Source organism: Australozyma saopauloensis, chromosome 2 (genome assembly GCF_035610405.1).
Source record: "Australozyma saopauloensis chromosome 2, complete sequence".
Lineage (NCBI taxonomy): Eukaryota > Fungi > Ascomycota > Pichiomycetes > Serinales > Metschnikowiaceae > Australozyma > Australozyma saopauloensis.
Window position 1 is genome coordinate 1,232,000 of NC_086132.1, and position 16,016 is coordinate 1,248,015.

The 16,016-nt window shown below is 46.3% G+C and overlaps 6 protein-coding genes across 6 annotated transcripts; 3 read left to right on the top strand and 3 right to left on the bottom strand.

Moving 5' to 3' along the window:
• Positions 1-814: 814 nt before the first annotated feature.
• On the bottom strand, positions 815-1,372 carry PUMCH_001756 (uncharacterized protein; the record flags this gene model as incomplete). Its single annotated transcript, XM_063020795.1, has 1 exon — positions 815-1,372. One exon carries the CDS (start codon positions 1,370-1,372, stop codon positions 815-817), a length of 558 nt encoding a protein of 185 aa, XP_062876865.1.
• Positions 1,373-2,115: 743 nt separating this feature from the next.
• On the bottom strand, positions 2,116-5,622 carry PUMCH_001757 (uncharacterized protein; the record flags this gene model as incomplete). Its single annotated transcript, XM_063020796.1, has 1 exon — positions 2,116-5,622. The coding sequence occupies one exon, from the start codon at positions 5,620-5,622 to the stop codon at positions 2,116-2,118; it is 3,507 nt and encodes a 1,168-aa protein (XP_062876866.1).
• Positions 5,623-6,046: 424 nt separating this feature from the next.
• Positions 6,047-6,889, bottom strand: PUMCH_001758 (uncharacterized protein; the record flags this gene model as incomplete). Its single annotated transcript, XM_063020797.1, has 1 exon — positions 6,047-6,889. One exon carries the CDS (start codon positions 6,887-6,889, stop codon positions 6,047-6,049), a length of 843 nt encoding a protein of 280 aa, XP_062876867.1.
• A 703-nt stretch (positions 6,890-7,592) lies between these two features.
• On the top strand, positions 7,593-10,829 carry PUMCH_001759 (uncharacterized protein; the record flags this gene model as incomplete). Its single annotated transcript, XM_063020798.1, has 1 exon — positions 7,593-10,829. The coding sequence occupies one exon, from the start codon at positions 7,593-7,595 to the stop codon at positions 10,827-10,829; it is 3,237 nt and encodes a 1,078-aa protein (XP_062876868.1).
• A 220-nt stretch (positions 10,830-11,049) lies between these two features.
• On the top strand, positions 11,050-12,327 carry PUMCH_001760 (uncharacterized protein; the record flags this gene model as incomplete). The annotated part of the gene is made up of 1 exon (XM_063020799.1): positions 11,050-12,327. The coding sequence occupies one exon, from the start codon at positions 11,050-11,052 to the stop codon at positions 12,325-12,327; it is 1,278 nt and encodes a 425-aa protein (XP_062876869.1).
• A 292-nt stretch (positions 12,328-12,619) lies between these two features.
• PUMCH_001761 (uncharacterized protein) lies at positions 12,620-15,976 on the top strand (the record flags this gene model as incomplete). The annotated part of the gene is made up of 1 exon (XM_063020800.1): positions 12,620-15,976. The coding sequence occupies one exon, from the start codon at positions 12,620-12,622 to the stop codon at positions 15,974-15,976; it is 3,357 nt and encodes a 1,118-aa protein (XP_062876870.1).
• Between the last annotated feature and the right edge of the window lie 40 nt (positions 15,977-16,016).

Below are 16,016 nucleotides of genomic sequence, written 5' to 3' on the forward strand. Positions count from 1 at the left end.
TTTTTTTTGCATTTTTTTTTTTATTTTGTACCGCAATTGTGAGGGAACATTTTGTTTCGGGAGATTCGATTTCTTCGGTGTGCTATGGTGGGACAGACTCACATGGTTGTCTGTGAAAATGATTGGTAAGTGTGCGAAGAAAAGTACGAGAAGACGACGAGAAAGGCTGAGGACAGGAGGGTGCGTTTTTCAGAATTAAGTAGTTTGAGTAAAATTTTTATTATTTTATCTGTCGTCGTGTTTATTCAGAAGATGTAGTGATCGAACTGGCACAGAGATTGAATAGTGGTTCATGGATAAATTTAGCAGAAATTCGGTTGTTGTGTTTGCTCGATAAGCTGACAGTGCATTTCGGTTTAAAGAAGATTTCCAATCCTAGCGGTAGATTCAGCCGTGATTGCATGATTACTTGACGGGACTGAAAAAGGATCTTTGAATCTCGATTTTGAAAATGGAATCTAAATTGTCAATGTAATCTCATGATGTGCAACTAAACTTGTGTATTGTTGATTTTTCATTATTGGTCATTTTGGTCATTGTGCGGCTGAAAACACAAATACACATTGTACAGCTCGAGCTATGGTAGAATTTTCCGGAAACTCTAACTCTACAATTCGGATCCTCAAAACTTCTTTTCAACACTTTCATTCCACGAAACTCTAAATCAACACATTAATAGCTCTAAGTATCATCTAGAAGTGCTTCCATTCTTTCGAATCGCAAGACATTTCGCATGGACATCCCCCCTGCTCTTACAGTACCAAATCTCTAATTTCATTTTCATTCTGTACACATGGCGACAAGACGCACCCATCTACAACGCATCTAGTCTATCATTAATCTCCTCGGCAGACAACTTCTTCACTCGAGGACCCGTCATATCTGTGCCCTTGAATCCCAACAAATGTTCTTGTGGCTCGCTGATCACCGATATGTCCAAGTTCTCACCGGTCAATTCGCCGTCCACAGACTCCTTCAACGCCAAAAGAGCCACGTGGATGACGTCCTCCAACTCCAAGTCCTCGTTCCATCTCTTCTCCAAAAACGTCTTCGCAGAGACCGCAGTCTTTCCAATAGCAGTGGCCTTCCATGGGAAGTAACTTCCAGACGGATCAACCTGGTACAACTGGAAGCTGTCTGAATGCTCGTCGTATCCACCGACCAACAATGAGACACCGAAGGGACGAATACCTCCCGACTGCGTGGACGCCTGCATCACTTTGGCAAGTTCTTGGACCATGATCCGGATGGGCGGATACTCGTTGTAAATGCGCTTGTAGTTGGTGTGCGCAAGCTTTCTGGCTCTGTCTACCAACACTCTAAAGTCGGGGCCCATGCCCGAATAGGTCATGGCGATGTCTGGGGTGAGCATTTCCACTTTGGAGTTGCAGTCGTTTTTCAATAACGTGGAATTGGACTTCCGCTCGGTGGCAAGAACCACTCCGCTGGCGGACTTGATGCCGATAGTGGTGACACCTTGTTTCACTGCGTTTAAGGCATACTCGATTTGGACCAATTTGCCGCTGGTGGTTAGAATTGAGGGGAATGTCGGGTGTTAGGGGGCGGTACATACCTGGGCGAGAACGTAGTCAACGAAAAAGAATACCGGTCAGCCATATTCTTTGTTCTGGAGGTGTATGGTGTTTGCCTCTGGGAGGGACGTATGTATGGGGGCGAGGATCTGGGTCACGTGGACAGCACCGAACAGAACAAGCGGTGGAAATTGGGTTGGAATGGGGGATTGAGTGGTGGTAATGATGAATTATTATTGTTTTGAATTTATTTATTGAGCGATTTTTGTATGTCGAGTCAGGGGAGGTTTGTGTCGACTGGTGTTCCAGTACAGTGTATCTTCTGAACCAAAAACACTCTTTCAGCGCTGTAATCTTATTGCTGCAGAATTTCAATTAATTTCGCTGTTCAGTTGAATTTTCGAATTATCAAATTTTCAAAATTCCAAAAATTCGCACCGTTGTGCTCTGTGATATACTTCTCTACCTCTGTGCTCTACTAACCCAACTAAATATCAAAACTTGTATTAAACCCTGTTCTATTCAAGAAAAAGATGGCCGTTGCAAACGCCTCTATAAAAAATTCAATGAGACCAGTCTCCATTTACTCCTCTTCATCATCGGTGTCTGGTGGCTTTGGTGTGCCCTTTGGACTGCTCAACCATTCAATGTGACGCAAACGTCTTCTCTCAGCCTGCAACTTCTTGTCATTTCTGGTCATCTTCTTTTTTCTGGTTCTGACCTTGATGTTGGCTGGAGAGTCATCGTCGTCAGCTCTCTTCTTGACTGGCTCTGGAGCAGGAGATCCCTCTGTGGACTGCGCTTCATCTGCGAAACGAGATGCATCGACGTTCACAGTACCTCTTTGAACGACCTCTCCGTTCTCGACATGCCATTGTTCAGGACACAAGGCACCAACAAACTCGTTGTTGTGCGAAATCATCACCACACCTCCACTCCAGTCTCTAATGGCAACGGCCAATCCTCCCAAGGAGTCTCTGTCCAAGTAGTTAGTAGGCTCATCAAGAACAAGCAAATGTGGGTTGTTCCACATGGCACCGGCAATGACAACCTTCACCAATTGACCACCGGACAAAGAGCCCATTGGAGTGTGGTCAGCAATGTCACCATCCAATCCGACGTCCTCAAAGTGCTTTCTGATCACACTTGGAATCAACTCTCTGTATCCCAAACCTTCTCTAGAGGCTTCGTGGTCATCGAACTTCTGAATCAATTTGTCGAAACCTTGCTCCAACAAAAACTCTCTTGGCAACCAAGTGTTGTACTTTGGCAAGAAGTTCTTCCATTTAATTTCGTACTGGAACGACTTCTTCAACTTTTGTCTACCAACAAGGGCTTCGATCTGTCTAGGACCCTTGCCATCCTCGAGGGTGATTTGCTTGGCCATGATCTCCTTCTCTTCGTCAGAGATTTTACGCGACTCCTTCAACAACACCTCACGATCATCACCGAAACGGTAACGCCATTGCAAGTATTGGTTAGCGGTCTTCTCCTTGTGCTGCTCAACGTGTTGCAAGGCATGTTGAGCAATGTAACCAATTCTCAAGTTAGGGTGCTTCTCCACCTTACCTTCTTGAGGAATAGTTTCACCTGTCAACAACTTGATCAAAGTAGACTTACCTGCACCATTTGGACCCAAAACAGCAACACGAGACGACAAACACAAACTGCACGACACGTCACGCAAAGAGGGCTTTGGAGCACCTGGGTAGGAGAAAGTCACGTTGGACAAACGGGCGATGGCTCTGGTATTCGATTTGACACCAGACAAGATACCTGGAGGAGGGAAGGCCATCTTCACCAAGGAGTCAGACAAGGTGTAGTAGGACTTACCTTCGGGCTTGACCTTGACAAACTCAGACAAGTTACCCTTGTAGTAGGCCAATTTCTTGTTCTCGTAGTGAATAATGTCGGTACAGACGTGGTCCAAGAAACCAGAGTCGTGCGACACAATCAAAGAAGTGATCTGGGTGTTCTCAACCAAATAGTTTTGAAGCCATTGGACATTAGCAACATCCAAGTGGTTAGTAGGCTCATCCAAAAGCAAAACATCAGCCTTCATCAACATGGCTCTGGCAAGCTCCAACTTCATCTTCCAACCACCCGACAAGGAACCAACATTCTGCTCCAAACGCTCGTCTGGGAATCCAACTGTCAGCAAGGCAGCAGAAATGTCGGCGCGGCTGACGTGCTTCAACTCAGGGTCGGATGCAATGAAACTGACCAAGTCCATGTCACCTTCCTCACCTTGCAATCTGTGCTCCACAAAACAAGTTCTGACCTCCTCTGGGCTTGGGAATCCTTCCAATTGACCCTTGGAGATGGCTCTCATCAAAGTAGACTTACCGGCACCGTTTCTACCACACAAACCGTATCTGTGACCCTTCAACAATCTCAATTTCGTCTTGTTCAACAACATACGGGAACCGTATGCCAAAGAGAAGTCGGCATTGACAACCTCAATAGCTCCATCATCGTCCTCATCAGACTTAAGCTGATTGCTTTCGAACAAGGCTCTGACGTTCTTGAGCACTTGCTCAATGTAGCTGTTCTTGATTTCGGCAGAGATTTCATCGGAAGTCTCGATAGCCAAGTCCAAGTACTCGGTCAAACGTTTCCAGTCGTTGACATTGGCATCAGTCATCAAGACAGTGCCAACGTAGGACTTCTCCTCTGGACCAGAAAGAAGCAATTGAACGACAGGTTGAACATCTTCGGAAAGATCCTTCTGCAAGAAGTCGGTAGCTTGCTCCAAAGAGATTCTGCCATGGAAGTGGCCATCGGTTTGCTCATCCTTAGCATCCTGCAAAACCTTCAAAGCCTTGGAACCCAAGTCTCTGACTTCAGGCAACGAGGCGTTGTTGACCACCTTCTCGACACCAGGCATCAAGATTGGGATGTACGATTCGATTTCTCTCTTGACATTGACCAATCTGGTCAAGTTCTCAGTGACAGTGACGGTTTGTCTGAGTTGATCGTTGGAAGAGGAAGACATCTTCAAGGACTTGTCAAGGATAGGAACCAACAAGGACAAAACTGGCTCAGTAACCTCAGCAACGAAAGTGACGGAGGACAAGTTCTTGATACACTCGGTGACCATCTTTGGGTTGGCCAAGGTCTCGACAATCAAGTCGTACTTGTTTTGCAAGTCCAAGTTATCCAAGACCTTGACGAACTTCTTCAAGGTCTTCAAACCGATCGAGGCCAACTCTGGCTTGAAGTCGGTTGCCAAGTCGGTCAAGATTGGGACCGCAGTGATGAACTTCATCTCGAGCAAGTCGGCTGGGACATCGTCGATCAACTTGTCGAAGATGGACAAGGCAGCGACCTTGGAGTTCCATTTGGCGGACGAATTGAGGTAGGTCAAGAACTCGTCAATGACAAGCGAGCCAAGCGCCTCGACAGGGAAGGTGCCGTACATGGCGTCGAGGGTCTGTTTGGCGCTTCTGATGATGCTGTTGTCCTTGTCAGAGAAGAACTCCAACACAGCAGGAAGAAACTGGAGCAAGTGGCATTCCTTGGGGGTTTGGCCGCCACACTTGAGCGCCAATTGCTGCACAATAAGAAGCGCAGACTCTCTCACGATGGGCGAATTCTTAGGCTTGGACAAAGACTTGAGCACCTCGATGATCTTCCACTCTTCGACTACAGACATGGTGGGAGCAGCCAAGATCTTGTTGGCGATCTCCTCGGCGTGTTTTTTGGCCTCGGACGACTTGGTAGCGACCTGGATCTGGGCCAAGTCCTCGAGAATGGGTCCTTCTACAGAAAGCTTCTTCAATGCGGTATTGAGAGAAGAAAGAGATGTGGTCGAGGCATTGGCAGAAGGTGTCACACTTCCACTGGCAACGAAAGATTCTGGGCCCGGAGTGCCTCCTCTGCTTGGAATCATGCCGGAAGGAACAAACGACTGGACATTCTGGAATCCTTGTGCTCCGTATTGGTTCTGGTACTGGTTCTGGTACTGGTTCTGGTACTGGTTCTGGTAATTGTTGGGGCCGTCCAGAGCATTGTTCTGGTAGCCGTACCCACGCGGCTGCGATGGCTGCTGCTGCTTCAAGAAATCGTCGAAGGAGATTTTCTTGGACATGGTGGTGGATACTTAATAGATAGGATGGAGCGTTTTCGAAAATTATATCTGGCATCCGTGCCTCCTAGGTGCATGCGCATCGCGGATGTCATCGCGTTAGATAAAGGACTGCCGGGACCTAATAATACTAATATTAGGAAGTGAGACACCACGGCATTGCTTTCTTTTTTTTTTTTTTTCAAAATTGTTTTACAGTTTTTGGATGTTGGCTTGGGTTTCGTACTTGTGTATTTTTTTCCGGCTTTTGTCAATTGCAAGTGACTGGTGAGTGTAGTATTGGTGGTGGTATAGATAGTATACATAGGTCAATGCAAGATTAAATGCAGCCGATAATATTAAAGAACAGCAGGCAGTTTTGCCAAAGAATCTTTGGGATCATTTGTAACTTCTTTGACTAAAGTAATACAATTCCGTTTCTTTAGACTCACTTACTGGGTGCAACCGTCTGGCTCATATCTACAGGGGAAAGCGCTTGCGGCACATCAACATCCTCAGAAATGAGAAGGCGCGCCACATCGGGCTCGTCGACAATCACAGTCTCGGTCTCGCTCTCCTCGCCCACAACACCGCTCTCAACAGCAGCCTCTCTCTGGGTAGCCACAGCATCGTCAAGCGCAGAACCGGCCAGCTTCTCGACGTCAGCCTCGTGATGCAGCGAATTCCGCAGGTGCGCCGAAATGTCGTCGCTGTTGAGCGTGTATAGCGAAAAGATCGATTCCTTGTGCAGCTGGAGGTCCTTCTCCTTCGAGGGCTCCACCGGCGTATCGCTATCGGTCGAATCTAGCAATTTATCCAAGTCCAGATGGTCGTTGATATTGAACTCGTTCAAAAGATCGCCGGCGCTGGGCGGTTTGAGAAGCTCGAGCGCATCCTTGATGGCTTTGTTCAATCTCAGTCTGGAGTCACGAAGCACCTGCAAATCCACGGGCGGGATCTCCTCCAACCTCAATGACGATTCCTTTGTATCCTGCGTCTTTGCTTCTCCGCTCTGGCTCAGTTTCAATTTCTCTTCAAGCTCCTTAATGCGTAGCGCCTGTTTGTTGTTGAGAAACTTGAGGCTGTTGACCTCGCTGACCAACAGCTGGATCTTGAACTTCATCTCGGACTTTTCGATGTTGTTGACGATCTTGTACCGCTCCAAGTTGGTGAATTCCGAGGTCAAGTAGCTGATGACACCGGGGAGCGTATATCCCACTGGACCGGCCAGTGGTTTTGGCGATGACGATGAGCCGTTCAGGCTGGCCTGTTGTTGTGTTTTATACGACATTTATGGTTTGTGGGGGGGTATTTTTGTGGTGAAATTGTGGTGCACACGCAGATGGACCTGGTTGTCGATGGTGGTAGAGAGTTTGATGGTACAGTATGATAGTAGGTAGTAGGTAGTAGGTAATATGGGAGTGTGGGATAGGGAAACAGTAGTGATAGAAGACGTGAATGATGCAGAATTTAGAATTTTGACGTGAATTGACGTGGAGATACAAAATGAATTTTGTTAGTTTTGGAATTATTGGAATTCAACAATTGTTGGTTTTAATTATGGCCTTTTCGTTTGGTGCAGTAGTTGTGTCCCATTAGTGTCTCAATGGGTATACAATCTTTCTAGTTGCACGTCAAATTGTTTTTTTTCAAGACAATCAAACACAGACAGAAAAACTACATATCTCTAATCTGAAATTTCTCCTCAGTTGTCTTCTCAGATAGTCATGGACAGTATTGAGACTCTCCAATGGTCTAATAGATTCAGGAAGCATAGACCAACAAAGACACTAGTCGACATTGAAAGAAAAGAATCCAACTAAAACACAACAAACTGGAACATAACAAAACTCAACCAAGTATACAAACAAAAATAGACAAAACAAAGTTGATCAATTATCTTTCCTCCATTTTATAGATCTTCTTCCCATCTCACCTCTTGTCCCCCAGATTCACCGCTTAGACGCAGGCCTCACACAAACAAACAACCACAGATGACCCAAGACAATACCACCGCGTCGCCAGAACACGCGGACAGAGACAATGTCACCGAGGGATACCTGCAGAAACCAAAAAGCATTCTCAAGCAACGGGAAAACGTGACGTTGCCCCTCTCCTCGTCTCAGATAGAAAGACGAGTCTCGTTCTATAGCCAAGTAGAGCTTCGACAATTCGAGTTCACGTCCCGCTCGTTGAGCAGCGACGATGCCGAGGGCCACACCGATCCGGCGGAATATCTTCTGTCTGAATTCGATGAGAATCCGGTCCAAACAGGGAGGGATACGCATTCTGAAGAAATGGAAAACGACGACGAGAGCATGGAACTTACCGGTCAATTGAGTAATGGTGGTCAAAGTAATGGTGGTCAAAGTAATGGTGGCCAGAGTAATGAAAACGCCGAGAGGACTGAGCCAAGGACTGAGCTGGATTCGATCCTGGCAAATAACAAAGAACAACCTCAGGAGCTGCTAGACGAACAAGAACATTTGCCAATTAGTCATTTAAAACCACGCCACGAAACTGCGAAATCAGATAGATCGTCCATACTACGCAACGAACATGACGACGCAACGAATATCAGCTTCACTCACAGTCCTTCCCAAGAGAGACATGTATTATACCTTCCCACCATGGCAGATGCTAGCCCGAAAGCTGGGTCGAACCATAGCCTGCCTCGGCCAGCTGTAGCCGCCGTCGATAGTCATTCGTTGTTCAAACCGATCGAGGCGCTTCAAGATTATGCAGACTCTCTGCGAGACTCGCTCTTTAACGATACAGGTAACTCGTTTGTAGCTGAAGAGGACGACCAAGATCTCCCCTCCATTCAAGTCCCAACCATGGAAAGAAATGAACCTAATGACGATAATGATGATGATGAAGATGATATGGAATTGACAGAGCATGCAGCAAGGACAGGTGACCAGGTCAATACTGAGGAAGTCACGATGGATCTCACGACTCAGTTCTCGCAAGCCAAACCCGCCAAGATACTAGAACTGTCACAAAACAATGAAGTGACGATGGAGTTGACACAGCCTGTGTCGCTGCTCCTGGAACCTGTTCAGACACCCGCAGACGGCCACGCTTCTTCCGCTACGGCTTCATCTGCCAAAATCATTACACCAGAGCAGAGTCCCACGCAAAATCAAAGTTCAATCACAAGTCAGAACATGTCTCAAGACCTGTCTCAAGAAATCCACGAGTCAACTATGGACATCACAGCTGTGCACGAACCTCAAGAAGCACATCAACTTTCTATAGTTGAGGAGGAAGAAGAACCCGAAGATACTCCGATGGAGCTTACACAACCAGTAGCTCCTACCACTGCCGCAGTCGCAGACGCAACAAAGACCCCAAATCCTCGCGAGGCCAAGTACACAACACCTCACAATGAAACAGACGTCGCGCGAGAGCTCTTCCTTACCGAAAACAAGACTGTGGAAGAAACTTTTGCCGAGAGACTTGAGTCTAATAGTATAGTCGACACCCCCGCCTTAATGGCCTCCCAACAAGAGCTCAACCGCTACCTTGAAGAGGCAACACCCCCAATACCACGAGCAAACGTGTCTCTCGGCGGTCTTGGCACTCCAGTCCGTGTATCATCTCAATCTTTCAAAGATTTACCGCCTCAATCGACTGCCGCAAACGACTCGGCGCTAGAATCGATGCAATCTCGCAATAGAAGGTTGAGCGATAGCCAATATGATGCATCTTACGAGGTTCATCAATCAAGACTGTCTGCGAAAAGAGCGCTTGACCCTGCCATAGAGCTCAATCAGAGCAATCCCTCGAAACGTCGAAATACAATCGACTCACCAATAGAGGACACAGAGAAAGAACGATTCCCCCTGGTCTCTTTGACGGAGTTCTTGGATGAAACTGAGGTGAAGTTTTTTGATGATCTAGAGTTTGCAAACGAGCTACCAATACCAATGAGCCGAGGTGATGTTGACCCTGGAAAGTTTTCACGAGAAGATTTCTATAAGGCAAATATCCAAATCCCCTTGCTCGAGGTTTACGAGCTCAGCTGCAAAGAGCTTACGGGAAAAATTGGACAAGGCAAAAACCTTTACAAGGAGCTACAAGAGACTTCGGCCCAAGAGGTGCCGGATTTGTTCCGCAAATACTACAGTTCATCATACTACGAACAGATGGCGATGAAGTCCAAGTTTCAAATCATTAGGGACTATACCCGTGAACAAGCCAAGGAAGTTTGGTATGAATGGCGAACAAAGCTCTTCAAAAATGTCATCGAGGTCGTGAATTCTAATCTTGAAATCCTCAAAGACGACAAGATTGTTTTGGAAGACAGTATTAAAGAGACATTGGCTGAATATGAGGTGATCCAAAATCGTTTAGAAATGATTAAGCAAGACATTACTCGGTTCAAGCAAATCAAAGAGCAGCACAAAAGTCTCGATGCTGAAGAGATTAGAACAATTAAAACCAAACTCTCAACTCTTGAGTCGAAATTGCTCGAGCACAAGGAGGATATGGCTCTAGAATCGGGCAAACTAGACGCTGTGAACGAAATGATTACAGAACAGAATCGTAGACTACAAGAATTGAACCAAAAGCTCGAGGATGAGCGGGCAGAGTTGTTGAAACATAAGCACTTTGGAAACGAAGAGCTCGAGATTATCCACACAAAGTCTCAGATCATTCAAGCTTGCGCTGGACTCAAATTCATCGAACGAACCTCGGCATACACCTATGAGTTTGAGTTCTATCCAAAGATGGGAATTACGGTGGACATGAGCAAAACTGATTCCGCGGACGGCTTGGTGTTCCATCCAATTGAAAGCGACACAAAGACACTACACAACGAGAGCCTCGAGAGATATTGTCAAGCGCTCGCCGAAACGACCCCATTTCTGAACATATTCGAAACACTATCTGTATTTCGGTCCAAATGGCTTCAATTGCTTGCAATTGACGAACAAGTGCATGCCCTTTCTGCCTATTATCCAATCGAAATTGGGTCATTTAGCGAAGAGATGATCCATTTCGTAATACAGTACTATTCTTTCGAGACCGGACTTAAAGTCGACTACCATGTCAGTATACCACTCTCCAGAATATTAAATTACCAGTCGGCTGTACTGGTGACAGCCAAGGTACTCAAGTCGAAAGGAACCACCACGGAGCGGGAACTCCGCGATGCCATTTGCCAGAAAAAGGCCAGCCACAAAATCCTCGAGAAAATCAGCACCATCGAAACGCCGCCGTAAATTAATTTTAGTCAATAGACTAATTTATTTATAGCCGCACCTCCTTTGGCTGCAATTTCCGCACACAATAACAGTGCACACAATAACAGTCAATGTCTTAACTTAGTGCGCGCACAGAAGAGCCGGGTCACGTGAGCGGCTCTCGGTCCCCGGATGATAAACCGCTCTCTATTACATAAACAATCCTTCAGACCCACCCACCTCAACCAGCGCCAACAACATGCAAGTCACTGAACCCCGGGGTCGAGCCACCTCGGCCGTGTCCAATGCGGAGCTGCCCTTTAGCGATGAGACGTCGCCGCAGGCGCTCTTGTCCAATGATGAAGCATCGGAAACAGACCTGGATTCTGAGACGGAAGAGCCAGAAGTGAAGAGCAAACGTCCTCCCGAGAACAGCTTTTCGCAGCAACGATTGGCTGCCGTGAACCCTGTTTTTGGTGCGAAAACCGTCATCCCGTTGCTCTTGGCGTTGGGTATTATCTTGGTGCCACTAGGCGTTGCAATGTGGTATGCCTCGGAGAAAACGCAGGACCTCCAGATTGAATACACCCAGTGTGAGATCCAAGCCAACGGAGATTACTGGACCCCTATTCCACAAGAATACGTGACTTACAATGTAAGGAACACTTCAGCTATTCCTTCTGCCATGTGGAAGTTGCGTAGAGACACTTCGTTCCCATGGCCTGAGGAGCAAAACGTGTGCGAGATTCAGTTCGTGCTCGTGGACGACTTGGATGGTCCGCTTCGATTTTTCTACCGGTTGAAGAACTTCTACCAGAACCACAGAAGATATGCTAAGTCGTTCTCGGACGACCAGATGTTGGGAAAAGCAGCATCTGTCAGCGTAGTCAAGGATACTGCAGGAATCAACTGTGAGCCTATTTCGACCGATGCAGCCGGAAAAATCATCTACCCTTGTGGTCTCATCGCCAATTCGTTGTTCAATGATACATTCAACCCAACCTTTTTGGGAGTCAACGGGACCAGCGATGACTTCCAAATGAGTGCCCAAAACATTGCATGGACATCCAATAGCAACAGATTCAGAAAAACAAAGTATAACCACACGCAGATCGTGCCGCCGCCAAACTGGGCCAAGATGTTCCCCGACGGTTACAATGAAACAAACATCCCCGATATTCTGACCTGGGAAGAGTTCCAGAACTGGATGTACACCTCTGCCTTCCCAGACTTCCGCAAATTGGCGTTGCAGAACACACAAGACAACATGCCAGCTGGAATCTACCAGGTGGATATTGGATTGCACTTTCCTGTCCTTCCTTACAAGGGAGAAAAGTACTTCTTGTTGTCACAGTCAAGCGTCATTGGCGGCAAAAACCCATTTTTGGGCTATGTCTGGATAGCAACAGGAGGCGTGTGTCTTCTTTTGGGTATTTTCGTGTTGATCATGAAGATAGTCAGGCCCAGAAAGAGCGGAGACCCCAACTTGCTCAGTTGGAACAGGGAAGCTTTCAAGGCGGCCGAAAAGGAAGAATAGCTTGGTAGATTTATATATACATTCAAGGACAATACACAACATTTTGGTGACACCCCTTAGCGATGTATGTAAAAGGAGCTTTGAACTCTCGAGTAAAATCATCAACATATAAAAAAGTAACTTGTATATTCAGTTTTGTGGATCAGAACTATACATACCTGCATAGCCATCTTAGTGTTTACCTTTCAAGTACCAATTTCTAAACCACTAACACGCAGCAATTTTCCTCCAGAAATTGGATCAACAAGTAATCAATTGCAAAATAGATAGACCCAGCTTCTTCAATGCAGCCATGGCCTCGCTTGCGCACGGAAAAACGGCCTTTCTCGAAAGATTCAAGGAAGGCGAACTCGACGAGCTAGAAGCCGATCCAGGACTCTCTGCCATCAACAAAGCTGTAGTTTCCAAACTCAACCACAACATCCAGTTTCTTCCGGAGTCTAAGCGTCTGCCGAGCGAGGATAGGCCCACTTTGGACGACCAACCGTTCCTCAACAATATCCGTAGAAACATAGGCGAGGTTCAGGTCGATATCTTCCAGGGGACACACGATGCATCATGGGAAGATACGCTTCCGTTCGGTCCAGCGGGTCTGGACGGCGTCAATTCTGATGCAGAGGGAGATGTTCCCGTTAAACAGAAACAAGTGATTCATGCAAAGAAAGTTAGATCGCACAATGTGAACTCTACAGCTGCCAGCTCCGAAGCTCTTAAAGAATCGGCTAATCGTAAAATAAGTAAGAACAATGCAGCTAAAACCGCACTGAGTGTCCCTGTTAATGATGATGCGGAACACAATCAGCGTAAACTGTCTGTTGTGGTCGCAATGACTCCGGCGCAACGCATAGAAAAACATCGCGGTATGGGGTCGAGCAACGCGCTAGATAGCTTGGACATCCGGGAGCAGATTGGCCGTGGAGCCCATGGTATCGTCTACAAGGCATTGAACAAAGAGACTGGCCAGCTCTTGGCAGTCAAAGTTCTACGAGCTGACAAGGAAGAACTAGCTGGTCTCATGGGCGAAATTGACTTGCTCAAAATCCTCAAGCATCCCAATATCGTCAAATACCATGGCTTTGTAAAGACCTCCGAGACATTGAATGTGCTACTAGAGTACTGTAGTGGTGGATCTCTACGGCAATTGTACAAACGGCTTGGACACGGGATTCCAGAGGCTCAAATAAAGTCATATGTCAAGCAGATTCTAGAGGGCCTCAACTACTTGCATGTGCAAGGTGTGGTTCATAGAGACGTCAAAGCTGCGAATGTGTTGTTAACTGAGTCCGGAGAAGTAAAACTAGCGGACTTTGGAGTTGCAACAACGGTAGCTGCACTGCACAACACATGTGTTGGCACGCCCCATTGGATGGCTCCTGAGACGGTGATGGGAGGTGACGGCTCGTGCACGGTCTCGGATATCTGGTCTTTGGGTGCAACGATTATTGAGCTCTTTACAATGAATCCGCCGTACCATGATTTGGTTCCGATGGCTGCCATTCATGCGATTGTCAACAATGAACATCCAATACTTCCTCATGCCTTATCAGCTTATGGCCAAGATTTCTTGTTAGAATGTTTCCAAAAGACGCCTGCTCTTAGAAAGAGTGCCGCTCTACTCTTACTGCACCACTGGCTCAGTGGTCATAGGAAGGTTCTGAGCGAAAACTCAGATCTTAACTCTCAATCACAGATCGAACTGCGTTCCACTAGACCTAGATGGGCTGGCTTGAAGACTCTGCTAGACGAAGACGGGGGAAAGATTGAACCTAAATACACTCGTGCCGAACTTCTCCTGAAATTCAGAGAAGGTACCGATGAACATTTGTCCTTTGGCTCCATTGACTTTCCGGATCCCGCCTCCATTCAAAGTGAAATTCCAAATCGTCAGGCTCCCCTAGTACTAGCTGATGAGACTCAAAATTGGAATGAGCTTCGTGATGATCTTGTTGAAGATGAACAAGAAGACGATCATGACAGGTTCTCCAAATTGGATATTGTCGATTACAATTCGCAGGAAGTTGAAAAAGAAGAGGAAATGATACAATTGTTAGCTCTGCTTGTGGAACAAATATCAGAACTCTATTCTCAAGGAGACACCTTAATTAAGCCTCTTACATTAACCACATCTAGGATCTACCACCTTGCAAAGAAATATCCCATTTGCGTCAATGCTTTACAGAAGGATCACAGTATGATTAGCTTCATGGAGCTTCTTGATTTTGCCTCCGACTTTCCTCAGGAAGAACGACTTTGGTACAATTGTCTAGGATCACTCAACTGTCTATTCTCTAGATACTTGTCCCAAGTCGAGAGTTTCTCGACTCTTGGTGGCATACCCAAGATCATACGATTTTCTAAACATACTTTCAGCGTTAAATTGAGGCTCCAGGTTGCAAAGTTCACAAAATTTGCTGGCAAATCTGACCTGGTTCTAAAAACCTTCGTTGCCTCGGGTGGGTTACAAATCTTGCTGAGATTCTTCCATGAAAGCTTCAGTAGCAATCTGGAATTTCACGTAGTTTCTATTCGGACTGTTCACGATATCCTATCTAGGGACTTGGGCTGCGCCAAGTCCGATTTGTGTCGCACTCTTTTGAAGTTTGGAATCATGTCCTCATGTGTTAGACTACTCGAAGCCTTGTTAAAACCTACTACAGCAATCTTCAGCGATATATCGTCTCATCGCAAAAATTTGACAATTGCAATGAACCTTGACATTATCAACTGCTTCGGTCTGGCAGGAGCAAAGGTCCAACGATTAGTATCAAATCCTGAATCATTCAAAATCCTCATAAACGTCTATGAGTGCCTTTCATTTCCCCAGCAGATCATACTATTGAAGTACTTCCGGTCAATGAGCTCGGTGCCGGAGATCGTCCGTCAATTGACATCTGCGCACATCTTGAAGTTCTATGTGTCTCTTTTGAGCAAACATCGGGTGGGGTCTCCGAACTACAAAGAGGTTCTCAATGTGATTTGTCCGTCAATCTATCAATGCTGTTATCTCAATCATGAAAGGCAGACTAGGTTTGTCAAGCTAGGAGCGGTTCCATACTTGCGAGATCTTTGTCAGGTTGATCTTCAAATCCGCCAATTTATTCTTCCGGTCTTTTTTGAGTTTGCCTACTGCGATGCATCTGTGCGCCATTATCTATTAAAGTACAATGTTCCGTCGACCTACTTCTCACTTCTTGAAGATCCGTACTGGAGCTACAACGCCATGGATTCCCTCTTGCACTGGGGAACACAAGACAAATCTTTTAGGTGGTTGGATACGAAACAAGCTCTTCAGACGGTGACTAATGTCTTCTTGCTGAATGAGATTCTGAACCTCGAGGCGTTTCTAGAGATCTATTTCAAAGTCATGAACCACCACGCCCAGTTGGTAAAATACATGACAAAACAAAAAATCATACGCAGCATTTTGTCAAAATTGGTCTCATTGAGCAGATCTGCCGCCGTCAGGGTGACCCTCCTCAAAATACTCCACAAACTCATGGAGTTCAACGAAGACGCCAAGCTTCTAGAACAGAAAATATTGCAAGAAATTTCGGCAGCCATGCATCCTATCGCCGACTCCAACGACTCTTCACTTTTGGCCTCTGATTTGGCCAAGCGTATCATGATCTTATCCAGGACGTGCAGATAAGAACGAACCCGAGGCTCACATTTTGTGGAGAAACAGTTGT